General features: G+C 39.0%; 2 protein-coding genes across 6 annotated transcripts in view; both read left to right on the forward strand.

The window, feature by feature from the left end:
• The window catches only part of TMSB15A (thymosin beta 15A), a 72,821-nt gene extending 51,084 nt beyond the window's left edge, over positions 1–21,737 (forward strand). For 3 of the 5 annotated variants that reach the window (XM_012442896.3, XM_012442898.2, XM_012442897.2), the window contains exons 2-3: positions 20,257–20,373; positions 21,309–21,737. In XM_012442896.3, coding sequence (XP_012298319.1) covers positions 20,274–20,373; positions 21,309–21,346 — 138 coding nt within the window. In that variant the 5' untranslated portion in view covers positions 20,257–20,273 and the 3' untranslated portion in view covers positions 21,347–21,737. The other 2 variants (XM_012442894.1, XM_012442895.2) reach the window with 2 other exon arrangements.
• The window catches only part of LOC105710519 (T-complex protein 11-like X-linked protein 2), a 150,092-nt gene that overhangs the window by 51,086 nt on the left and 71,694 nt on the right, over positions 1–27,312 (forward strand).

The following is a 27,312-nucleotide window of genomic DNA, read 5'->3' on the forward strand; positions in this document are numbered from 1 at the left end:
CACCTCTCTGTGTCAGGCTATGATGCTTACTGAGAGATGCAAAAATGAGTAAGATTTGATGATTTCTACTCTCAGTGATAATTACAAAAGTATGTACAAGGCAAATACATAAACTTATAATGATCTTATAGAAAAACTGCATTTGTTTTGCATTTTCATAAGCAGCATGAGTCTAATAATATTAATGAAGAATTTTGGAGTCGCACTGAAATATGTAAAACAGTTTCACTAACTATTAATCCTAAACCTTTAGTGAATTAAAAAACCTAACTTCTGGCCTGGGTGGGAGCTGCACTGCCAACCCCGGGTGGGGGCTGGGCAAAGGAGCAGAGTGTGATCGGTTACAGGTCCAACCCTTAGGTTTACATGACTGTGGTCTGAGTTCCCCAGCCCCCCTCCTCCTTTTTTTAAGATGAGATTTAGCACACTCTTGGCTATTTAAACATTCAGCATTTCTTGAGTATTTATGTTGAGGCCATCTTGAGCTTATAGCTGATTCAGTAACCAGTTTCATGCTGTGCCATTCACACTCACTACTTAATACTGCCATGGTGAAAATGTGGAGGAAAAATGTATCTATGTGTGTCTGGGAATCATATACACTTGTACATTTTTTCATACTCTGATTCTGTAACATTTCTAAGTTTTGTTTTGTTTTATGGGAAAAAAAGTGATAAAGCAATCAGAAGAACAAGAGGTTTACTATTGACGCTTAGGGTCATGTGACCTTGGCTGGCCAATAGAACTACATGGCCAAATTCATTTATGAGAATAATAATTTTTCAAAAGCCAATTTTTTTCTAGTATTCATGTCAATATCATGAATAGAAAGGGAGAACCATAAAGGAGAAAGAACGTGTTGTTCAGTTACATTTATGTGAACCTAAAGAAACAATGTGGAGGCAGGCACAATCAACTAAACTCTAGGGACTTGATGGTGCTGCTTGGAAGGCATCCATACCTGCATTTTGCATTCTTCATGTGTAATCATATTGTCAAAGACAAACTATTTCATCATTTATTGTAAATAACACTTCCCCTCAGACCTACCATAGGTTTCTGTGATATACTGTGTTCCAGCTGGAATAAAAAATTACTGAGTTGCATTAAAAAAAAAAAAGAACAAAAACCTAACTTCTGTAGTTGTCATGAAACTTCATAGGATAGGCTATGGAAACTGCTACCCATAGTACTCAGTGTGAAATAAGAACTTTAAAAATGCTGGTTCTCTTCCCTCTACTCCCTGATATTCACATCATATACATGATTTAAAAACACTTTTAAAGAAAACTGCAGAGTAAAATATCCAAGTCTGAGAGCATAATTGCTACTCCGTAAGCTAGCCTACACAGTAATATTATCCTATTCTTCCCACTATAAACAGTTTTTAGTCTAGAAGAGCTGTGGGAATGTGGATTATTTATACAAACTAGATCATTATAAGCTAGATCAACTTGCTTTGGAATTGAATCCTACTTATAATCTCGTAAATTCTGTTGCTGCAGGAGGGCATTTCCAAGCTTGTCCAATTACATTATTTAGAAATAACCTATTATTTTTCCTTTATTTTCTTGTTTACTAAGTCTCCCATTGTTCCAAGGGTCCTGGTAAAGTATGGTTAGCAGGAACTTTGAACATTAAAGAAAATCAAAGCTCAGTTGATGGATGGAAAAACTGAGCGCCTAAGAATATTTGAGAAAATGCCATGGGATTGCTCAGAACTTGCTCATAGCTCAGACCTAATTAGCAGCAAGTTCTTCACTTTTAATTCAGTAGAGAATGATCTCTGAGGTGACTTCAGGTTCTAAAATTTATTTATTAAAAGTGAATAGAGTTTTTATTTATTTTTTATTTTAGAGGTTTTATTTTAAGAGACCAAGCTTTTTGATGATATGAGCAGTGAATCTGAATGCTTAATCTGTCCTTCAGAAATTCATTTCAGGGTAATGATTTATGATCATACCTGTATTTAATTCACGGAGTGAAGCGTCTTCACAGGAGTATCCTTTCAGCATCTCTTACCTAGGGTCACAATATTGGTGGAAAGGAAATGTTTCTCCCTGATCGAATGTTCACTAACCCTCTTTACCCTAGCTTGGTATAAGGAATGAAGTATACCATTCTATGAATTTGAGTTGTGGTTTTAATTAAAATTCTTATTTGTCCTCACTCTAAATTCTCAGAATTCTCAATCTAAGCCATCTTTAATTTTTTTCCAGCACAGAATTCCTGAGTTGCTTTGGACAATTAACACACACAAAAATTAACACTAAAAATGGTAGCTAGAGTCAAGTTTGGACAGTTTTCTCAAAGAGATCTAGTTGATATGAAGAAACAGAGTTAAGAGAGCATAAAAATTGCTAATATGCCAGGCACTCCTTTTTTTTTTTTAGACGGAGTTTCACTCTTGTTGCTCAGGCTGGAGTGCAATGGTGCGATATTTGCTCACTGCAACTTCTGTCTCCCAGGTTCAAGAAATTCTCCTGCCTTAGCCTCCCACATAGCTGGGATTACAGGCACCTGCCACCATGCCCAGCTAATTTTTTATAGTTTTAGTAGAGACGGGGTTTCACCATGTTGGCCAGGCTGGTCTTGAACTCCTGACCTTAGGTGATGCGCCTACCTCAGTCTCCCAAAGTGCTGGGATTACAGGCGTGAGCCACCATGCCTGGCTGCCAGGCACTCTTCTAAGTGTCTTACATGAATTCTTTTAATCCTCAGAATTATCCTATAAAGTAGATTTAATTAATATTCCCATCTTACAGATGAAGAAAATTGAGGCACAGTAAGTTTCCCAACATTATGCCACTATTAAATGATAGAGACAGGTTACAAACCCAGGGGCCAAACACACTTTACAAGGGCTCTGTGTGAGACAAACTTACCTTGGACAGATCCTCAGAGATTCTGATTTAATTATTATGGAATGGGATGAGGGTGGAGGTGATGGTCTGCTGAAGTCAACTTATATATTATCGTGAGGATTGATCATAAAATCTTCAGGAATTTTGCTAACTGATTGACCTATTTCACACTGGTATGTTGAAATTGGCCATGGAAACAGTATTTATGCCATGGAAATCAGCAAATACTACAACTCAGCCTCCAACCTGTAGCTCTGGTTGGTAGACATTTAGTAACAGATTACTGAGTGTAGAACAGATATCAGCATTTTGAAAAACTCCTCAGGTGATCCTAAGATGCAGCAGGGGCTGAATACCACTGCTGGTAGACAGTTAACTGTAGTTTCTCCAAGGAGTGAGATCAGAGAATAGAAAAGATGAGATGTTCACTTTTTACTATATTTGATAGGCATATGCATTTCTTTCATAAAGTAATATGCCAAGTTTAAAGAAACTAAGAAATATATATTTTTCAAAGTTATCTCTGCCTTTTATTTGCAGTTATAGAAATAGCAGCTGATTTATAGTAAGGGCATGGCAAGAGGATGGATGTAGTTAGCAATCAGGGAAGGTTCTTTGCCACAATCTCTGAAGAAAAGTTAAAGTAGCAAAGAGTTTGTGAACAGCAAAGAATGAATTCTGGTCAGTAGACAGAAACCACCTCTAGGGAGGAGACTGTGTGGCTCTGGCTTCAGGTAGGAGATAAAGATCCAGGAAAATCAGCTTTCAGATAAAGGGGGCTCTAACACCAGCGGACTGTAGCTCAGACATGAGACCAGACGTGAGATGATTGGCAAGAAGCTGGAGGAAACTTGATCATGAAGGAATTTAATCCTAAGAAGCACAACAGCATGGGTAAAATATGGGGAAGTAAGACTGTGGCCAATTTCCTAGACTTGGAAGATGAAAACTCAATTAAATTGGCCAAGGATAGGAGAGGACTGAAATAAAGGTGGTCTGACAATGACCTTTAACCTAACTTTGGACCACAGTTGCAGAAACAAAAATATCTGACTGCCAGCACAGAAATTCTGCAGGAATAGAGTAGCCACAAAGTTTATTACATATATTCTCACTTCGACAATTGTAATACTCTAAGAATTCTAGTAGCTTCTTACAATGCAACTTCAGTTACATAAGCCAAAAAGAAAATGCCATTACAATTGGTCAACATAATGAGTTCACACCATCCCCATTGCACTCTAGCTTTTGTGTGACACAAATTCCTTATTTTGATTCCACTTTATGATTTTTAGCAAAGACCAACTAGTGTGGCAAAAGTAAATTTAAAAATAAAAAAGGTAGGTGTAGACAGAACAGGATGGACTTAAAAGATAAGTAATATAAATCATACAAGAGGTCAGATTATAAAGAAGATGGTGTGTCCTCATTATAATGAAGTTGTCTTTAAATTTTCCATCAACACAGTAGAGGAAACTTTTGAGACTACAAACTGACTCTGAATGCTGGACACTGAATGATATGATAGACAAATGACTTGTTGCTCATTTGTCTTTTTGGTAAAAAAAAAAGTCTTGTTGGTAAAACTTTTTCAGTAGCTTACTCAGATGCATCTTTTAAAAGCTGACTCATTTTCTTGAAGGTAATAAGTGTTCCTGATATATCAAATAAAGTTACTGCACACAAAATTAATTTCTGGAGCTCCTCATGGACAGACAGTCCTGTAGTGGCTACCATGTGGTAGATATTCAATGAATATTTATAGAATTGAAAGGGTAGCATGTGGCAATATGTACATTGAAAATCATTGGGGCAGACCTGAGTAGAATTTTTGCAAAAAAATGACATGATCCTTCAGAGAAAGTTTTTTTATGAAGCATTTTAGTCATTGTGATTTGTCAATTTGGCTAGGCCATAATACTCAGTTATTTAATCAAACAGCAATCTAGGCATTGCTGTGGAGGTTTTTTATAGATGTGGTTAGCAGCTGCAATCAGTTGGCTTTGGTAAGTAAAGGAGATGACTTTCAGTAATATGAGTGGGCTTCATCTAACCAGCTGAAATGCTTTATGAGCAACAACTGAGGTTTCCCAGAGAAAGAAAGATTCTGATGCAATACTGTATCAGTTCCTGTATGAGCCTGTTGGCCTGCTGTATGATCTTAAACTTGCCACCCCCCCACAATTGCATAAGCCAGTTCTTTCAAATAAATGTAAACTAAAAATTATTTGGAAATATATATTCTTTGAAAATAAATATATACTGGTTCTATTTGTCTGGAGAATCCTGACTGATATAGCGACTTACTAGAGTAAAATGGGGATTCTTGACTTACCATTTAGTAGTATAATATGTGCTTTAGATCTTTATAGACTTTTTGAAATGGTATTATCTTTCCAGTCTTTTAAGTACAGTATTGGACTTACTTCACACCATATATGAGACTATATTGACTTATTTCCTTGTTTCTCTAATTACATAGTTATCAAAATTTATATTAGGTCGGCTTAACTCCTCATGATATTTTTTTGTATCCTTCTAGTTTGCTTTTGCCATTTTCACAATGTAATAGACCAATATCAGTAGACATATAAAATAAAATGGACTTAATAAAATTGACTAAATATATATAGAGAAAGCCAGAGTCAACTCAGAACTTTGTTAAGGACTTACTACTCTTTTTTTCTGTTTTTCTTAAAACTTGTATTACTAAATATATACTTGTATGTGTTTTTTAAGCTTCTATATATTTGAACCTCAGTAATAGAGTTTTGTGTTATCCTTACTTATTATCTTTTAAATTTATTCTTCATGCTTTCCACTAAGAATTGAGCACACACTTGGTGCCAAATACTGTTCTAGATGCTTGGGAAACGTCATTGGGAGTGTACATTCTGGGATGGGGGTGGAGAGTAGTCAGGAGACAGATAATACATAGTCAACAAAATAAGTAAGTATATTATGTTAAATATTTAAGGTTATACATGCTAAGTAAAAACAAAACAAAACAACAAACAAAAAAACCCGGAAAACAAAAAGAAACTGGAGGATGGAGCAAGATGGAGAATAGAAGGCTCTGCTGATCATTCCCCTTGCAGGAATGCCAAATTTTACAACTATCTGCACACAAAAAGCACCTTCACAAGAATCCAAAATCACACAGCATCTCTGGATCCACCTGGGGCCTTGGGGAACTGATCACCCTGAAGGGAAGGACACAGGCCTGGCTGGCTTTGCCATCTGCTGATTGTAGAGCTCTAGAGCCTTGAGTGAACACAGGTGGTAGCCCGGTAGTTGGTACTGCTTGCCTTGGGGAGAGCCCCAGTGCTGTGCTGGCTTCAGGTCTGACTGAGGGCAGTTCCAGTGGTGATGGCCACAGGGGTGTTTGTGTTACCCCACCCCCAGCTCCAGGTAATGCGGTGGAGGCAGGGGGGAGAGAGAGAGAGAGAGAGAGAGAGAGGAAGGGTGGGGGAGGGAGAGAGAGAGAGAGGGAGGGGGAGAGAGAGAGAGAGAGAGAAAGAGAGAGAAAGAGAGAGAGAGAGATAGAGAGAGAGAAAGAGAGAGAGAGATTGTTTGGGAGAATGTAAGGGAAGAGAACAAGAGTCTCTGCCTGGTAATCCAGGGAATTCTTCTAGATCTTAACCAAGACCAACAGGTGTTAATTCCTTGAGTCTGCAAGAACCACAGTGTTATGGAACTTGGGGCCCAAGTCCCTTAAAATACCTGGAAAGCCTTACCCAGTTTGTGAAGAGTACAATAAATATGTAACTTTTCAATGTCCAAAAACCAATCAAAATCAACAAGCATCAAGAGCATAACCTCACCAAACAAACTAAAAAGGCGCCAGGGACCAATCTTGGAAAAACAGAGATGTAAAACCTTTCAGACAGAGAATTTGAAATAGCTGTTTTGAGGAAACATAATGAAATTCAGGATACCACAGAGAAGGAGTTCAAAATTCTATCAGATAAATTTAACAAAGACATTGAAATAATTAAAAAGAATCAAGCAGAAATTTTGGAGCTGCATACCAAAGAATACATTCATAGCAGAATTGATCAAGTAGAAGAAAGAATTAGTAAGCCTGAAGACAGTCTATTTGAAAATACATAGTCGTTAAGTGACAAAAAATACAAATAAATAAAGCATGCCTACAGGATCTAGAAAATAGCATGAAAAGGGCAAATCTAAGAGCTATTGGCCTTCAAGAGGAGGTAGAGAAAGAGATGTTAGCTTTAAAGAGGAAGTAGAGAAAGACATAGGGATAGAAAGTTCATTCAAAAGGATAATAATTTTTACCCTAGAATAGTAAATCTGGCAAGAATATCCTTCATACATGAAGGAGAAATAAAGACACTTGCAGATAAAAGCTGAGTTTTCATCATGGTGATCTTTTACTTCTTTGGTTAATTCCTAGGTATTTAATTTTATATGTGATTATTATAAATGGAATTACTTTTTAAATTTCTTTTTCAAATTGCTTGCATGCTACTGATTTTTGTGTGTTGATTTTGTATCCTGCAACTTTACTGAATTTGTTGATCCATTCTAATAATTTTCTTGTGGAGTCTTTTGGGTTGTACAAATATAGATCATATCATCTATAAATAAGAATAATTTGGCTTCTTTCTTCCCAGTTTGGATGCCTTTATATCTTTGTCATGTCTGATTTCTCTAGCTAGGACTCACAGCGCTATGTTGAATAACAGTGTTGACATCGAACATCCTTGTCATGTCCAGATCTTTGGGGATAGGCTTTCAGTTTTTCCCCATTTAGTATGATACTAGCTGTGAGTCTGTTGTATATGGCTTTTATTATGTTAAGCTATGTTCCTTCTATCCCTAGTTTTTAGAGAGTTTTTTTTTTTTTTTTTAATCAGGAAGGGATGTTGAACTTTACTAAATGCTTTTTCAGCACCCATTGAAATGATTATGATTTTGTCCTTTATTCTGTTGATATGAGGTATCACACTGATTGATTTACATTTTTGGAAACATTTTTGAATCCCTGGGATAAATCCCACTGGGTCATGATAAAAGATCTTCTTGAAGTATAGTTCAATTCTGTTTGCTAGTATTTTGTTGAAGATTTTTGTGTCAATATTCATCAGAGCTATTGACCTGTAGTTTTCTTTTTCTAATGTGTCTTTGTCTGGTTTTGGTACCAGGGTAACACTGGCCTCATAGAATGAGTTTGAAAGTACTCCCTTCTTTTCTATTTTTCAGAACAGTTTGAGTAAGATTGGTATTAGTTCTTTAAATATTTGGTAGAATTCAGCAGTAAAGCCGTTGGGTCATGGGCTTTTCTTCACTAGAAGTCTTTTCATTATGGGTTCAATCTTGTTACTTGTTATTGATATGTTCAGGTTTTGGATTTGATCATGGTTCAATGTTACTATGCTGTATGTCAAGGAAATTATCCATTTCCTCTAGATTTTCAAATTTATTGGCATATATTTGTTCACAGTAGCCACTAGTGATTCTTTGCGTTTCTGTGGTATTGGTTGTAATAGCTCCCTTTTCATCTCCAATTTTATTTATTTGGGTCTTCTCCCTTTGTTTCTTCATGAGTCTGGCTAAAGGTTTGTCAATTTTAAGTTTTCAAAAAACCACCTTTTTGTTCGTTTGATCTTTTGTATTTTATATTTTGTCATTTTAAATTCATTTATTTCTGCTTTGATCCTTATTATTTATTTTCTTCTCCTAGTTTTGTATTTGGTTTGCTCTTGTTCTTCTAGTTCTTTAAGATGCATCATTAGGTATTTATTTGAAGTTTTTCTTCTTTTTTGACGTAGGCATTTATAGCTATCCATTTCCTTCTTAGTACTGCTTTTGCTGTATCCCATATATTTTAGTATGTTGTGTTTCCATTATCATTTCTTTCAAGAAATTTTTCAATTTCCTTCTTAATTTTTTCATTGATTCACTGGTCATTCTGGAACATATTGTTTAATTTCCATGTATTTGTATCATTTCCAAAATTCCTCTTGTTATTGATTTCTAGTCTTATTCTATGGTGGTCAAAGAAGATGCTTGACATTATTTCCATTTTTTTGAATATGTTAAGACTTGTTTTGTGACCTAACATGTGGTTTATTCTTGAGAATGATACATGAGCTAAGTAGAAAAATGTGTGTTCTATAGCTGTTAGATGAAATGTTCATAAATATCTATTGGGTCCATTTGTTCTATACTGCAGATGAAGTCTGATGTTTCTTTGTTGAGTTATATGTCTGGAAAATCTGTCCAATGCTGAAAGTGGGGTGTTGAGGTCTCCAGCTGTTATTTTACTGGGATCTGTCTCTGTCTTTAGCTTTAATTATATTTGCTTTATGTATCTGAGCACTCCATTGTTGGGTGCATGTATATCTGCAATTGTATCCTCTTGCTAAATTGACTCCTTCATCATTATACAATGACCTTGCTGTGTCTCCTTACACTTTTTGTCTAGAAATGTATTCTGTCTGATATAAGTATAGCTACTCCCACTCTTTTTTTGTTTCCATTGGCATGGAATATCTTTTTCCATCCCTTTATTTCTCGTCTATGTGTGTCTTTATAGGTGAAGCATGTTTCTTATAGGCAACGCATCAACGGTTCTTTTTTTTTTTTAATCAATTCAGTCACTCTATGTTTTTTGATTGGTGAGTTTAGTTCATTTACATTCAATGTTATTATTGATAAGTAGAGACTCAGTCCTGCCATTTTGTTATTTATTTTCTGGTTGTTTTACAGTCTTGTCTTCCTTCTTTGCTTTGTCCCCATTTTCCCTTTGTAAAGGTGTTTTATCTGATGGTATGCTTTAATTTTTTCCACTTTTGGTGTCTGTTGTATGTTTTTCAACTTGAAGTTATCATGAGGCTTTCAAATCCATAAACTACTGACGACTTAACACTGATTGCATAAACAAGCAAACATGTAAAAAGAAAACTAACAAAAACTTTACACTTTTTTTTTTGCCGTTGTTTTTACTTTTCTGTTTTGGTTTGGTTTTTTTGGAGACAGAGTTTTGCTCTTGTCACCCAGGCTAAAGGGCAATGATGCAATCTCGGCTCACTGCAACCTTCGCCTCCCAGTTTCAAGTGATTCTCCTCCTCAGCCTCTTGAGTAGCTGAGATTACAGGTGCCCAGCACCACACCCGTTTAATTTTTGTATTTTTAATAGAGATGGGGTTTCACCACGTTGGCCAGGTTTGTCTGAAACTCCTGATCTCAGGTGATCTGCCCGCCTTGGCCTCCCAAAGTACTGGGATTACAGGCATGAGCCACCATGCCCGGCCCATGTTTTTTTTTTTTTTTTTTAATTATAATTTAAGTTTTGGGATACACGTGCAGAACGTGCAGGTTTGTTACATAGGTATACATGTGCCATGGTGGTTTGCTGCACCCATCAACCCATCATCCAGGTTTTAATCCCCACATGCATTAGGTTTCTGTCCTAATGCTAGTCTTCCCTTTGCCCCTCACTCCCTGACAGGCCCAGGTGTGTGATGTTCCCCTCCCTGTGTCCACGTGTTCTCATTGTTCAACTACCACTTATGAGTGAGAACATGCAGAAAAACTCTTCACTTTAACTTCATCCCTTGGCTTTTTAATTTTTTGTTTTCTCTTTGTGTCTAATTGTACTGTCTACATCTTGAAAAGTTGTTGTATTTATTATTTTTGATTGATTCATCATTTAGTCTTTCTACTTGAATAGTTTACGCATCAGTTACAATATTCAGTGTGCTTACTGTTACCAGTGAGTTTTGTACCTTCAGATGATTTCTTCTTGCTCATTAATATCCTTTTCTTTCAGACTGAAGAATGCCCTTCAGAATTTTCTTTTAGGACAGGTTTGGTATTGATGAATTCCCTCAGCTTTTGTTTGTCTTGGAAGATCTTTATTTCTCCCTCATGTTTGAAGGCTATTTTTGCCAGATATACTATTCTAGGGTAAAAGTTATTTTCTTTTAGCATTTTAAATATGTCATGCCACTCACTCATGGCCTTCAAGGTTTCCACTGAAAAGTCTGCTGCCAGACATATTGGAGCTCCATTGTATATTATTTTTCCCCTCTTGCTGCCTTTAGGATCCTTTCTGTATCCTTGATTTTGGGAAGTTTGATTATTAAATGCTTTGAGATAGTCTTCTTATGCTTAAATCTGCTTGATGTTCTATAACCTTCTTGTACTTGAATGTTGATATCTTTCTGTAGATTTGGAAAGTTCTCTGTTGTTATCCCTTTGAATAAGCATTCTACCCCATTTCTTTCTCTGTCTCATCTTTAAGGTCAATAACTCTTAGAATTGCCCCTTTGAAGCTATTTTCTACATCTTTAAGACACGGCTCATTGTTTTACATTCTTGTTGCTTTTGTCTCCTCTGACTGTGTATTTTCAAATAGCCTGACTTCAAGCTTACTAATTCTTTCTTCTGCTTGTTCCCTTCTGCTTTTAAAAGACATTCTTCAGTTTGCAAATTGAAATTTTCAATTCTAGAATTTCTGCTTGATTCTTTTTGACTATTTCAGTCTCTTTGTTGAATTTACCTGATAGAATTTTGAATTCTTTCTCTGTGTTATCTTGAGTTTTTTGTTTCCTCAAAACAGCTATTTTACAATCTCTGTCTGAAAGGTCATATAGCTCTCATTCTCCAGTATTAGTTCCGGGTACCTTATTTAGTTCATTTAGTGAGGTTATATTTCCTAGATGGTGTTAATGCTTGTAGATGTTCATCTGTGTCCGGACATTGAAGAGTTAGGTGTTTATTGTATTCTTCACAATCTGGGCTTGTTCATGCCCGTCTTTCTTGGGAAGGCTTTCCAGGTATTCAAAGAGACTTGGGCCTCAAGCCCAATAATACATACTATGTTGTTTTTCAGACTCATAGAGGCACCATGTTGGTAGACTTGGATAAAATTTGAAAACGTTCTCTGTATTACACCAGGCAGAAACTCTTTTCCTTTTTCCTCACTTTATCCCAAACAGAGTTTCCCTCTCTGTGCTGAGCCACTTAGACCCAGGACTGTGGTGATGCAAGCACCAGTGTGGTCACCACCACTGGGACTGTGCTGGGTCAGACCTGACTCCAGCACAGCACTAAGGTCTTTTCCAAGGTCCTTCCTTTTAGGGTGGCAAGTTCCCCCATGCCCCGGGCATTTCCAGAGATGCTGTCTGTAATTCAAGGATAGGAGTCAAAAACCTTAGCAGTTGGCATGATGTTCTATTTTACTGTGGCTAAACTGGCACTCCCACCACAATACCAACTCCCCCTTGCTCTTCCCTCCCCTTTCCACAGTCAGTAGAGCCTCTCCTTGTGGCCACCACCACCACTGATCCACAGGGGTTCTGCCAGGCTACTGCTCATGTTCACTTAAAGCCCAAGGTCTTGTCTGTCAGCATATAGTAAATGCTGCCAGGACTGGGCTCACCCTTCAGAGCAGTGGGCTCCTCTCCAGCACAGGCAAGTTCAGAAATGCTGTTTAAAAGCCTAGGCCTGGACTTGGTGACCCCAAGCACTTCTTTGTTGTTCTACCCTACTGTGGCCAAGCTGGTACCTAAGGTGCAAGACAAAGTCCCCTTTACTTTCCCCTCTCCTTTTCTCAAACAGAAGGGGTCTTTCACCATAGCCACCACAGCTAGGAATGTTCCGGGTCATTCCTGAAGCCATAACATCTCAGAGCTCAAGGCCCACAGTGTACTCCCTGGGTATCACTGCTGGTTATTAGGGGCCTTAGGGTTCTTTAGTCAGCAGGTGATGCATCCTGCCAGGGCTGGGTCCTTCACATCAAAGCAGTGGGTTCCCATTTGGCCAGTGTGTGTCTAGAATTGTCCAGGAGCTAGGGCCTGGAATGGGGGTATCAACTCTGCATGGTGCTCTATCCTACTGTGGCTGAAGTGGTATTCAAGATGCAAGATAAAGTCCTCTTTACTCTTCTCTCTCCTCTCCTTAAGCAGAAGAAATGATTTACTTTCATTGCTGCAAGCTGTACTATCTGGGGTTGGGGGAGGGATGGTGCAAGCACTCCCTTAAGCCATACCAACTGGTATCTCCCTAGGTCACATGCCACCATGCCACCCTAGTTCACTAGCTTTAAGTCCAGCCTAGCACTAGGAATTTCCCGATAATTGCAGTCCTGTGTCCTAGACTGGAATTCAAGTTTACCTAGGAACCCAGAGCTCTTCAGCTTGCAGTGGCAAGGCTTGCCAAGAAACTCAAGTTCTAGTTGCTGGGACAGGCGATTCTCTTCTGGCTAGGTCTGGTCCAAATGCTTATTCTGTGTGCAGGCACTGGCTTAGCCTAGCATGGCTTTATTCTGCTCTATGACAGGGCAGTGCTGAGTTTAATTTAAAATCCCCCAGTTGCTGCACTCTTTCTACCCAAAGTGCACTGATTCTCTCTTGGCACTGCACACCTGCTGCTGGGTATGAGGGAGGCAGCAAACTGTCTCTGCTGCCCTCTTCAATGCCTCTTTTATCAATATGAAGTTAAAACCAGGTACTGTAATTGCTTACCTGATCTTTGGTTCTTGCGACAATGCTTTTCTGTGCTGTGTGTAGATAGTTGTTAAAATTTGGTGTTCCAGTGTGGGGACAAATGGTGTAGGCTTCTATTCTGCCATGTTGCTCTGCCCACCCAATTTTCAATCTATGCTTCTCCTAGACAAAGCATGTTTCTTGGTGATTCCATATGAATAGTTGAATTAATATATAACCTATTTTTTACTCTTTTTATACTTGCCCTTCTTCTTTCTTTTTTTTTGTCTTACACTCTTTTCCTGCATTCTTTGCTTTCATGTAAGCATTTTATGTAAATTCTTTTTCTCTCTTCTCTTTACATTTCAATTATGCTTCTTTTTAAAAACTTTTTAAGTGGTAATCCTATAGTTTGTAATATACATTCACAACTAATCCAAGTCTACTTTCAAAAAACAGTAATACTGCTTCATGTATAGTGCACGTAGGTTATAATAGAATATTACCAACTCCTCACTCCCATTCCTTATCACATTGATGTCATTCATTTCACTTACCGGTAAATTGTAATCACTGAATACATTGTTACCATTTAAATCAAATAAGAAAACCATAAGATTTTATTTTATCTTCATTCTCTAATGTTCTTCTTTTCTTTATGTAGATCAAGTTTTTGAATAATACAATTTTTCTTCTGTTAAGAAGTTCTTTTAACATTTCTGGCAAGGCAGGTCTACTGGCAACAAATTTCCTCATTTTTTTGGCTTGTCTGAGAAAGTATTTTCTCCTTCATTTTGGAAACTTAATAGCCTTGACTTGAATACAGAATTCTAGGTTAGTGGGGGTTTTCTTTCAATTTAGTATTTCACTCCACCCACTTCTTGTTTACATGGTTCCTGAAGAGAAGTCCTATGTAATTAGTATCCTTGATTTTCTATAGGTGTTTTTCCCCCTCTGGTTACTTTCAAGATTTTCTCTGTCTTTAATTTTCTGAAACTTTAGTATGATATACCTAGATGTGGACATTTTAAAAATATTTATTCTGCTTGGTAATCTCTGAGCTTCTTGAATACATGGTTTGGTTTTTGTAACTAATTTTGAAAAATATTCAGTCATTATCCTTTCAAATATTTCTTATTTTCCTTCTTGGACCCCCATTATGCATGTATTAAACTTTTTGTAATTGTCTCACAGATCTTGCATTTTTTCTTCTGTTTCTTTTCTTACAATTTTTATTTTTGTTTCAGAAATTTCCATTGACCTCTCTTCAGTCTCACTGATTCTTTCCTCATCTGTGTCCATTCTACTAATGAGCCATCCAAAGGCATTCTTTATTTCTGTTACAGTGTTTTCCATTTCTAGCATTTAAAAATTGTTTCTTAGAGTTTTCATCTCTATACTCACATTATTCTTCTGATTTTGCATGCTGTCCTCTTTTTCCATTTGAGCTATTAGCATATTAACCATAATTGTTTTAAATGCCCAGTCTGATAATTCCAAAATCTCTGCCATATCTAAGTCTTGTTTCAATGTTTGCTCTCTCTCTTCAAACTGCATCTTTTGTCTTTTGGTATGCCTTGTAATTGTTGCTGAAAGCCAGACGTGGGTAAAAAGAACTGAGGTAAATAGGTCTTTAGTATGAGCTTTTCTGTTTATCTGGCTAGGAGTTGGGCTATGTTTATTCTTTGCTGTAATGATAGGTGTCATATGCTAAAATGTCCTTTTGTGTTCCTATTTTTATATCTTTTATTGTCTTTGACTTTCCCTAAATACTTTTTCTTAAATAAGGTCTGAGATATATAGTTATTTCTATTGTTACCCTGTTATAACACAGGAGCCCTATTAATGTGGTAGTAAGGAGTGGGAGGAGGTGAAGCAGCAAGCCTCTGCTCTTAGACTGTGATCTTCACATGTGTTTATTAGTTTCCTCTCTTCACCTATTAGTGAGATAGAAATTCTAAATTGGACTTCAATGGAGGTTTTTTTCTTGGTACCCTACATTAAAGGCTAAAAGAGGTTGTAGTTAGGTATTTTCCTTTCCTCAGGTAGGATAACTTCTGGTAATATTCAAGATAGTTTCCCACAAGGGAAAGGGAAGGCTTTTATTAAGAAAAAGAGAATGTACTAGGTATATTTCAACATGGTTACTCTTCCTTTCTTCTTGCTGAAAGAATTAGGGAATTTTTCTCTGATCTAACATCTGAGATCCTGCTGAGGCTCCTGAAAGTAAAATTCATTAACATGTGGGGGCTTCCCTATGACTGGGCCTCATGGTTGCTCTCAAGCTTGTCCACAATGAGTTTCAAGCAACCTAACAATTGTAGTCAAAGTTATCTTACCCAGGCACTCAATCCAATGACTCACTTTTATTTCTGGGTTTCTATTGATTCTCTGTGTTCACCTGTCTCTCCAATTTTGCAGGTAGTGGTTTGCACTGTGACCTCAATTCTCTGATGACTCTAGCAAGAGTTGAAGATTTTCAGCTTGTTCAGCGTTTGTCTTATTGTGAGGATGGGAATAATGGCTCCTTAAATGTTGAACAGAAAACTGAAAGTCTTGATTGATTTTTGACAAAGGGGCTAAGAACATTCAATGGGGGAAAAACAGTCTTTTTTTATTGTTTTAGGTTCTGGGGTACATGTGCAGATCATGCAGGATTGTTGCCTAGGTACACACATGGCAACGTGGTTTGCTGCCTCCATCCCCCTGTCACCTACATCTGGCATTTCTCCTCATGTTATCCCTCCCCGATCTCCCCACGCCCCCACTGTCCATCTCTTGGCACCCCCCAACAGACCCTAGTGTGTGATGCTCCCCTCCCTATGTCCATGTGTTCTCATTGTTCAACACCTGCCTATGAGAACATGTGGTGTTTGATTTTCTGTTCTTGTGTCAGTTTGCTGAGGATTATGGTTTCCAGATTCATCCATGTCCCTACAAAGGACATGAACTCATTGTTTTTTATAGCTGCATAGTATTCCATGGTGTGTATGTGCCACATTTTCCTTGTCCAGTCTATTGTCAATGGCATTTGGGTTGGTTCCAGGTCTTTGCTATTGCAAACGGTGCCACTATGAACATACATGTGCATGTGTCTTTATAATAAATAGAATGATTTATAATCCTTTGGGTATATACCCAGTAACGGGATTGCTGGGTCAAATGGAATTTCTATTTCTAGGTCCTGGAGGAAGTGCCACACTGTCTTCCACAATGATTGAACTAATTTACACTCCCACCAACAGTGTAAAAGTGTTCCTATTTCTCCACATCCTCTCCAGCATCTGTTGTCTCCAGATTTTTTTTTTTTTTGGAGACGGAGTTTCACTCTTGTTACCCAGGCTGGAGTGCAATGGCGCGATCTTGGCTTACCGCAACCTCCGCCTCCTGGGTTCAGGCAATTCTCCTGCCTCAGCCTCCTGAGTAGCTGGGATTACAGGCACGTACCACCACGCCCAGCTAATTTTTTGTATTTTTAGTAGAGACAGGGTTTCACCATGTTGACCAGGATGGTCTCGATCTCTTGACCTTGTGATCCACCCGCCTTGGCCTCCCAAAGTGCTGGCCCAACAATTACTTCTTAGAGCTAAGAAAAAACTTTACTGGGTATATATCCAAAGGATTATAAATCGTTCTACTACAAGGACACATGCACACGAATGTTCTCAATCATAGACGGGTGTTGAACAATGGGAACACATGGACACAGGGAGGGGAGCACTATACACTGGGGTCTGTTGGGGGGGAGTTGGGGGGACAGCGGGGGGTGGGGAGTTGGGGAGAGATAGCATGGGGAGAAACGCCACATATAGGTGAAGGGGAGGAAGGCAGCAAATCACACTGCCACGTATGCACCTATGCAACAATCTTGCATGTTTTTCACATGTACCCCACAACCTAAATTGCAATAAAAAAAAGAATGTAAAAATTGAAGGGTGTCTTGGGGTTACTGGCACAAATGGAGATAAATGTCATCATTAGACAACTTCTATTGATTCAAGGCACATCCGGTTGCAGGATTTTGAGGTTTGGGTTATGGAAGGGTAGTTGCCTGGAGCTTCCTGTCAATCCCAAGTGATGTGAGGGGTGTGGTCTTAGACTTGGATCACTGGTTCAAACAATGCTTCATTTTACACCTGAAAACAGATATCACATTGATCTGTAATAACAGAAAATAGGCTAGAAACTACACATAACATTCAGGATAGGACTACCCCTGGAGAAGTGGGAGGGGGAATGAAAATGCAGTGAGGGTCAAAGAAACCTCGATTTTTTTCTGTAATGCTTTTAGTCCTTAAAAGAAAGACAAAGTAAATATACCTAAATGTTAACAACATTGAAATCTGAGTAGTGAAAACACTGGTGTTTATTATATTTAATGCCAGGAACATTGTAGGTACTCAATAAATATTATTTGTTGAATGATTATGCCTTTTGTTTTAAAAGTTTCTCTAACAAACATACACAATTCTCAAATTAACAGAAAGTGCTACAAAAGCAAAGAAAAGGTAATGAAGTGAGGTGGGAAAGCTTGAGAAATCCTTGTGGAAAGAGTGACATTTGATCTATATAGATGTATACCAACATACATGAGGTGCAAGCTAAAGACATAGTTCTACCTCCATCTAAGGTTCTGGGTGAGTATCCAGAAAGTGATCTTGAACGTTTAGTCCTTTCAAATAAATACCGGGTCCTCAATTTTGTCTTCCAAAAGACACTGGGTGGTGCTGTTGTCAAAAATTTCCTCTCTATCATGGATTTATTACTTCAATCTATAGACATCTCCACAACTAGTGTCCTGTGGGCCAAAGCTGTGGTGATTATAAACTGCTATTGTGTTCAGTGGCCGAGAAAGTTGCAAATGTGACTTTTACATTTCATAGGCGAGCACTACTGTCACAGAAATGTCCAGTTGTAGGACACCCACTCACCATGAGAACCCCTACTCCACGACCTGGCCAAAAATTAGAGCAGAAAACGCCCCACTCCTACTGTTAGGTTGTCATGGCATCCTTAGGCCCCAATGGTTATAAGAAGCCGAGAGAGCCTAAATACCGGTCATTCCGCTTGGACCTCGGTCAAGTTTTCTAAGCTCTCTGGGCAAGATGTGTCCGCTTATTGAAGAGGCCTCCATTATTGTGAAGGAGTGAGTGTACTTGGTATGAAGGGAATGTGGACTAAAAGCAGTGGGAGAGGCCTGGGTAGGCGGGGCCTGGGTAGGCGGGGCCTGGGTAGGCGGGGCCTGGGTAGGCGGGGCCTGGGTAGGCGGGGCCTGGGTAGGCGGGGCCTGGGTAGGCGGGGCCTGGGTAGGCGGGGTCTGCTCTGACGTCACGAAGCCCCTGATGGTAGAGGAGACGGTGGGCGCAGGCTCTGGAGGCCCAAGCGGAAGAAGGGAAGGAGGTGAGCCCGGAAACCCTCGGCCAATGAGAGAGGGCTGAGGCGGGGCTGCTACGGGGCTTAGGACTGCGGGGCTCTGAGCGGGAACGCTAACCTGGTCCGGAGCCAGCCTCGGTCTCAGCCCCGCGGACGGCCTTTCCCGAGTCTTCAACCCTTCAGGTGAGGACGTGCGGCCTCGCGGAGCCAGAGGACCATGGAGACGGAGCCAGAGCGGCCGGGGTTGGGGCTGCCGCTTCGCGTCTGCACCGCCGCCCGGCCCGGCGTGTCCGCGCCTTTGTCTTCCCCCGGGCGCCGCCCTCTGCGCGCGATGCCGAGCCCTCCCGGGGGTCCGGTCCCTGAAAACAAGGCCCCGCGGTGGGGAGAGGGGACGAACCCTTAAAGCGGCCCATCCGCGGTAGCTGCGGGTCTGAGGCTTAGAGGCTGAGGAGTTTGGGGGCCGCCAGGAATGGGCCCTCTGGGGCTGGGCCCTCGTTCCCTCTCCTCCCATGGCCGTTGGGCTGGGCGCCCGACAACGCTAATAGTTACTTGAAAAAGTATGCCAACCGCTCCTGACAGACTGGCCTCTGCGCCCGGCCCCGCTGTTATTTATTTGTTAGTTCCATTTCCCAGCGCCGAGCTTGGAGTCTGATCGCTCGGCAGAGTAGGGCCTTAGGGTAACCTCGACGGAATGGAGGCACGTTCGGCACTTGTGGCTGCTTGGGGGCCTCTCCATTCTACCCCGGGCACTAGACTAAGTGTCTTACTCCCCCAGGGTGGGGCCGGGCTCGCGCACCAGAGCTCTGCCTTGCGATTTCTGGGATATCCTATTGTCTCTTCTGGACAAACTCGGGACGCTCACAGGGCACCGGGCATTCCGTCAGGTCCACAGCCACGCACCTCTGAGCCTCATCTCCTTGCGTCTCTCTCTGCAGAGAAAAGATGGTGAAAGAAGACACACTTATGTTTGGTTTATTCCATTTTGCTGAAGTCCTGAGTCTGATCCTAGTTAGCTGTTCCTTCTTACAACGTGTACAAACCGATGCCACGAGGAGCTATGAGACGTGTATTGTAGTGTCTTAATGTGTGCGTGTGCTGCTCCCCATCTCCTAAGAAAAATGCCAAAAACCAAAAGTAATTTAATAGAATGTGAAGATGCTCGAATAGTGCTATCTCCTGTTATAATATCGTTAACTGGTTAAAGCCAGACTTTTTTTTTTTTTCTTCTATTCCTGTCTGGTCTTATGCTTCTATCACCTCCATTTTACCCTTGCTGTGATTTTAAGAGTCAGACATATTGGCTCTGGGTTTCTAGAGCATCTTGGTTTCTAGTGCATTCTGATCCAATGGCATTTACTGCCTACCAAAAATGGGCTAATGATGTGGAATTAAGATTATTCTAACAAAAATATAACTTTTCCAAGATCTGTTGCTGTTTTTCTGTTGAAAATGAGCGGGTAGAATATACATTGATATGAAATGTGAACATTTTTGCTTGTGACCCCTTAGTCCGAAGATAGTTCTGCCAGGTAAGTTTTCTTAAAAGTCTTTTTTCTTTTCAGGCTATCTTTTAGTCAAGATGAGTGATAAGCCAGACTTGTCAGAAGTGGAGAAGTTTGACAGGTCAAAACTGAAGAAAACTAATACTGAAGAAAAAAATACTCTTCCTTCAAAGGAAAGTAAGTCATGGGGGAGGGGTTCTAGTGGAAACAATAGAGAAAGTTAATAGGTTCAGTAAATAAACCTATCTTCTAGTAACTTTTTGCCACGAAGTAAGCAATAATTAGAGTACCGTGGTATTTAATGTAACAGTTAAAAATATCAAATAGTTGTCTTCCTACTTGGGTTACATAAGTAGTTCTCAGGTAAGTCTTAATAAGAATGAGGGAAACCTAGTTTCTTGTTGGAAAATTACTAAAAACCACCTTAAAATCAATCTTGAAACATTGGATTTAATACTAGAAAAACCTTAGTATTTTTCACTTTATGCTTATTAGACATTTTTCTGCATCCGTCAATTTGGATCAGTAATCTTACACCCAAAGCCAGGCAAACGTTGCAGTTTTGGCCTTTTCTACCTGATGATGAGATAAAGAAGATGAACAAGTTTAGATCTTGGGTGCAATTAAGACTCCCAGACTTAAGGGATAAGTGATCACTTTTGCCCTCCAGAAATACAGCCTGCTGGAGAAACTCCAATTGTATTTGCAGAAGTTGAGGGGAACTTTTTGTCTTTTTAGCTTTAAGAGTTCCAAAGTTAGCCAAAATTGTCTGAAAAGGTATAACTTCCTAGTTGTATATGAATAGATAAATCCAAAGAAATTGCTTTACATCTCAGTCTCGAATCATCTATGAAAAAATGGCAAGAGCATATCTCTATCTCTCAAATGGGAAGAAATACTCCACAGTTATAGATTCTAATGAATATTCAGGTAGTTAACATACACACATACATGCACACACCCTATTGTGAGGATTTGTGGTTAATGACTTGGCATTCTAAATTTAAAGCATGTATACAGACTTCGATGACTCAGCAAGGAGCTCTTTTGGAAGAAACTGAACTTAACCTTAGGAAAATATGGTCTTAATTTGTGTTTGTTTGTCTTCCCAGCTATCCAGCAGGAGAAAGAGTGTGTTCAAACATCGTAAAATGGGGATCTCCTCCCAACAGCAGATTTCACCATTACCTGAGAGTCTTGGTTTAGGCTTGTTTTTTGTAAACCCATGTGTTTGTAGAGATTTTAGGCATCTTCGGATGTCTTCTCACCTATGTTCCCTGGCTAAGAAGTCAGAGGTAGCTGATGTTTCCTTAAATTCATTTTTATACTTACATTGGTGCATATGTTCCAGATGGCAGATGCTGTCAATAATCTCACCATTGATGACCTTTGTGTATGTAGCTCTTGCATAAGCCTGTTTTAACCTACTATGATGGGTGCCTCCATTGCTTCATAATCTTCATGAAGTTGCATGCTTTTGCAGCTTTTCACAGTTTATTTTCATTTCTAATGTAGTAATAAAGTAACCAATATAATCATTATCTTGAGACTCCTGTGGTTGACTCTTGGCAGTCTTCTAAGTGTTGAAAAGTACACAAGGGTATACTTTTCAGCCAAACAGAATGGTTGAAGAAAAACTGTTTTAGCAGATTATTCATGTGGGAAATGTTCACTTTTCTCCAGGCCTCGTGGATCCTGATTTGGAGATGCTAGTTGCTTTTTGTTAGAGTTGGAGTCATAGAGTTAGAGAAACTTGGGAAGGAAGGTCATGTGGACTAATCCCCTTATCTCAGAATGAAGAAATGAAAATACAAAGTCTGAGGTGATCTGCTCAAGATGAAAATTAAAGCAGAGTTCTCTTGCCTTCTAGAAAGTATTTTTCAGGTTAATGGAAGGGACCACTCAAGACTGGGATTGGATGGGGAAGGGGCAGGAGGCACTTGCTAACATGCATTGTACTAAGCACAATATGCCTTCTTTGGAACATAAACTCATATCTAATAGCTGTTAATGACCTGTAGTAGAGAACTTCTGGTTTGGTTCTTGTGTAGAACAGAATTTGCTGTCTTAGGAACCAAGCATTTTTGGTGTTCATGGTGAACATAAGTGCTATGGACTGAATTGTGTCCCCCCAAATTTGTATGTCGAAGCCCTAACCCCAGTGTGATTATATCTAGAGGTAGGTTCTTTAGGAATTAGTTAAGGTTAAAAAAAGGTCATAAGGGTCAGGTTCTAATCCAATAGGATTGTGGCCTTAAGAAGAGGAGGAGTGAGAGAAAGAGGGAGAGAGAGTGAACGAGCGAGAGAGAGAGAGATCACTGCCATGTGAGGACATAGTGAGAAGGCAGCTGTCTGCAAGCCAGGAAGAGAGCCCTCACCAGAAACTTTGACCTTGCAGGACCTTGACCTAGGACTTCTAGCATACAGAACTGTGAGAAAATAAATTTCTGTTTAAGCCACACAGTCTGTGATATTTTTGTTATGGTAGCTTGAGCTGACTAATACAATAAGGAATACATATAAATGCACATGTCCCAACCCATGCCCTTAATACTTTTATCATTTTTAATTTATTCAAGTCAATTGCATATAACCCCACCAATTAGAAGTGTTAGCATTTGTGTGTACTGTATAACCATCCAGACTGTGGCTCTATTAATCTGGACTGTGAGCTTTTTCTACAAAAAAATAAATTATGCTTTTAGCACCTATTTGCAACCTCAAGTATTGTTCTTACCTCCCTTTCTAAGGGCTCATATTCTTAATCACTGAGGTTACAGGACATGGAAGCCATTTTTTTCTGCTATAGCTTAAAGTTCCACAAGCAAAACAGTAGGTGGATCAACTTTGATCAAGTGCTGATGAGGTGACACAATCACAGGGCTTAGTGTAGCCAGAGGATTTGAACCTTGGAAGTAACCATGTCGGTCACCAGTAACTTACCTCCTATCTAAAACAGTTGTCCAATAGTCATTCAGCCCCTTACAATGACATGGTATTTACACTGTGCCCAAAATTGCCTACCTTTAGCTCCTATCCAACAGTCCTCAGTTTTTTGGATACTTTCACAAGGTGATTAATCTGCCCTCCAGTATTTGAAGTCAGCTGTTGTGTGCCTGCCCTCATACCTCCAAGTCTTCTCCAGGAGACATCTCTCAGATCCTTTGGACCCGAGTCACATGAATGGGGAACCATGCTGATTGCATGTTAGATGTGCTCAAGTTTCCTCATTATCAGATTTCTTTGGATTCTGATTCTATCATCTAGCACATATGCTCTCCTTTCAGTGTTGCTACTTGCAAATTTGATAAAAGTGCTATATATCTATGATAGATCCAGCAGCCTCTGCATTTGCATACTAATCCAACTCAAGATTAGACCCATTTCAAAGGGCCTAAAGGAAAGCATGAATATTGTCAGGTAAGCTGGAATTGGACGATAACTCCCAGTGTTCAATTATATCTGGTATCTATCCTTTTCATTAAGGCATTAATTCTACCCTGGGTAGTATAAGTGGTAAACTGAGTGGGAGCAGATGAAAGGCACATGATGAAGGTGAAATACGTGTAGTTGCTAAGTGAATATTTACACAAGTTGGGAAAAACAATTGCTTACCTACTGTTGTTTTGTCCTGTATTTTTTAAAATTACATGGGGCTATTCTTTTAGCTACAAGGTTCACTTCCCTTTCCCAACCAAGGGAATATTTTTTCCCATAAGTCTACTATAAAAAGAGATTGAGATTTATTGCCCTCAATTCATTTATTAATTGCAAAACTGACAGCACTAAGGCTTTGTTGTAGCCTTACATTATTGTGGGCAGTTACATTTATAGAGAAAGGAAAAAGAGGTAATGATGATAGAGCCTGGAGTAGATCTAGAGCATGCTGTGTGGTAGAACTGCATTTGCTAAGTGAAGAAACCAGGACTCAGAGAGGAAAGGAATTTTTCAGGTCACACAGGAGAAGTTACTGCTCAATACACAAACAAGGTAACTTAGGACAATGTATAGGATGTAGCTTAGATTTGTGGTGATTATTTGTGAATATACCCAGGAGAACTTCTAAAAGTGTGGTCCCTGAGCCATGAGTATTAGGATCATCCTTGGTAATTAGTGTGTATTACTGGGCCCCATCACCAGAGATTCAGATTGAGTGAGAGCAAAGGACGTTCTCTTGTCATAATTTTACAAAATTATAGTGTATATATTATTACTTCTTTCCTTTTATGATTTATGACTTAATCTTTTGTTTACAACATCTAACTTCTGTGTCTCCCTTACGTAGAATGTTTCCTTCCTGAACATTGGTATTGTTGATGTCTTGAGAGGAACAGATGGAGTAATTTGTTGGCAATGCTTTAGCTCCCTTGTTCTCCAAGTATTGGTGCATGGAACAGCAGCATTAGCATCAACTGGGAACTTGTTAGAAGTACAAATTCTCACGCTCTATCCTAGACCTAATGAATCAGAAACTGGGAGAGGGGGCCGGCAATCTGTGGTTCACCATGCTTTTCAGGTGATTCTGATGCACATTCAGGCTTAAGTACCACTGCTTTAGGTAACTAGTGAAAATGCTTTCAGGGCTGGGCTGTAGTAGCTAGCTAGAACAGACACTTAGGAAAAGATAAAGATTTTTTTTTTTAATTTAGCAGGCATTTGTCAAGAGCCTATTACATCTAAGCATGTGTGCAGAGAATGTAGGAGATGAATAAGAGACAATTGTTGCCCTCCAGAGACGTACAATCTCATAGAAGGGATAAAGTAAGAATGCCAATGACCAAATAAAATATGTGAAGTGTTTTAAGTGGGATTCAAAAGTGCGATAGCCACATCTTGGGATGTGCATATAGCTTTTGCAGGTCTTCGTGCTGTAACACTCTCTTGCCTTCAGGATGCACTGACCTACAATGATCCATGAACAGAGTACTCTTGTTAGAGGTAAGAAATCAAGTGAAATATAATAAACATATTCATATGAGGGAAAATGTGTATTGTACATGCTTCAGCATCACAAGTTTCCATGCAGCTAGGTTTTGGATCTCTGATTGATTTTCATGAAGGCCAGACCTGAATTTTAAGGGGACAAACAACTGGTAAGGAGAGAATTTGTGGAGGCAGGGATAGCTGTGGGGGAGAATAGAAAGGAACTGTATTACTATGATTATTGTTGTTATTATTACCATGTGGACAAAGAGAATACAAACATTCTTTACTTTGGTCTCTGCTTTACATTGGGGGCATGGAGAAATGATGTAGTTTTGTCTTCTGAATCAAGCCCTGAGATTTTCCACCTGCTTCAGAGCACTACATTTCCCACCCTGAATCAGATTTTGTTAGAAGAGATTGGCCCATGGATATAAACGCTTTTTCTTGACTTGAGTAGAAATTCTCTGACTTGGGGGAGGAGAATGCTTCTGGAAAAGAAGGAACCTGGCTGACAAGTCACTGCCTTCCATTCTGATCAAAACCTCAGTGAATCAGCCTGGGTGTGGAGACTCATGCCTATAATTCTAATATTTTGGGAGGCCAAGGCAGGCAGATTGCTTGAGCTCAGAAGTTCAAGACCATTCTGGGAAACATGGTGAAACCCTTATCTCTACCAAAAAATACAAAAATCTAGCTGGGCATGGTCATGCATGCCTGCTGTCCCAGTTACTTGGGAGTCTGAGGTGGGAGTAACACTTGAGCTGGGCAGATGGAGACTGCAGTGTGGCGTATTTGCGCTGCACTGGGCGACAGAGTGACACCCTATCTCAAAAACAAAAACAGAAACCCCCTCAGTGAATCAGAGAGAGGAAAAATGGCAAGAGAGCAGTCTCCAAAGACACAACATAAACAAAATTAAGGATAGTTATGAATGTATAACAAATACTTACATATTTATCAAGGTTTAAATTGTTTTTTTAGCAGTAGTTATTCCTAGAAAAATACCCAAACTGAGAATTCATGAATGCCATTGGCTTAAAACAATTGTTTAACTATGCCTCTAAGTAACCACCTTAGGAAGAAAAAAATTATAGGAAATATTTTTTACCAAAACAATGCTTCTTTCAAATATCTATGAATATTTTGAATATCTGTAATTGAAAATATTGATAAAATGAGGAAGTACAAAACAAAAATTAAAGAATTAAAACCTTCCTCTTTCCTACAAAAAAACCCCAAAAATCTTAAAGACTAAGAAGAATGGAAGTAACAGGTTATCAATGAGTTACCATCTCAAATGCCCTGTCTTCCAAGGATGGTTCCTTTCAGACCATTGAATATCGGGTATTTCTACTGCCAATGAAAAGTATGCATAGTATGAAAAAATTATTTTATTTTTGTTTAAAGAAAATATGTTGATAAAATCCATTGACAACAGCATGGTGAAAGAATTCTGGGAAACCATACCTACAAATGAGAATACAACTATTCTACATGAAATATTAACAATCTAATCTGGCATTATATTAAAAGAAGAACCTAAAAGGACAAATCAGGATTCACTCAAGAATACAAAGATGGTTGGTACTGAGTATTTTTTGTTTTCGTTTTTTTATACTTTCGGTGTCATATCAAAGAATCTTTTGCCAAATCCAAGATCATAAAGATTTACTTCTATATTTTCTTTTAAGAGTTTTTATTTTATTTAAGGTATTTGATCCATTTTGAGTTAATTTTTATTTATAATGTGAGGAAAACATCCAAATTCCCTCTTTTGCATATGTTATTCAGTTATCCTAGCACCATTTGATGAAAGGCTATTTTTTTCTTCATTGAATAGTTTGGCACACTTGTCAAAAATCAACTGACTACAGATATATGGACTTTTTTGTAGACTCTGATTTTTTTCCATTGATCTATGTTTTTCCATATATCACTACCATATTGTTTTGATTTCTGAAGCTTTGTAGTGAGTTCTCCAATTTTGTACTTCTTTTTCAAGATTCCTTTTGCTACTCTGTATCACTTAAATTTGCATATGAACCTTAGAATCAGCTTGTTAATTTCTACAAAAATGACAGCTGGGATTTTGATAGGAATTATGTTGAGTTGTAGATTAATTTAGGGAAGTATTTCCCTCTTAATATTAATTCTTCCAATTTATGAGTGTGGGTTGTCTTTCCACTTATC

Source organism: Aotus nancymaae, unplaced genomic scaffold (genome assembly GCF_030222135.1).
Source record: "Aotus nancymaae isolate 86718 unplaced genomic scaffold, 86718_ANA_hifiasm-v0.15.2.pri h1tg000004l, whole genome shotgun sequence".
NCBI lineage: Eukaryota > Metazoa > Chordata > Mammalia > Primates > Aotidae > Aotus > Aotus nancymaae.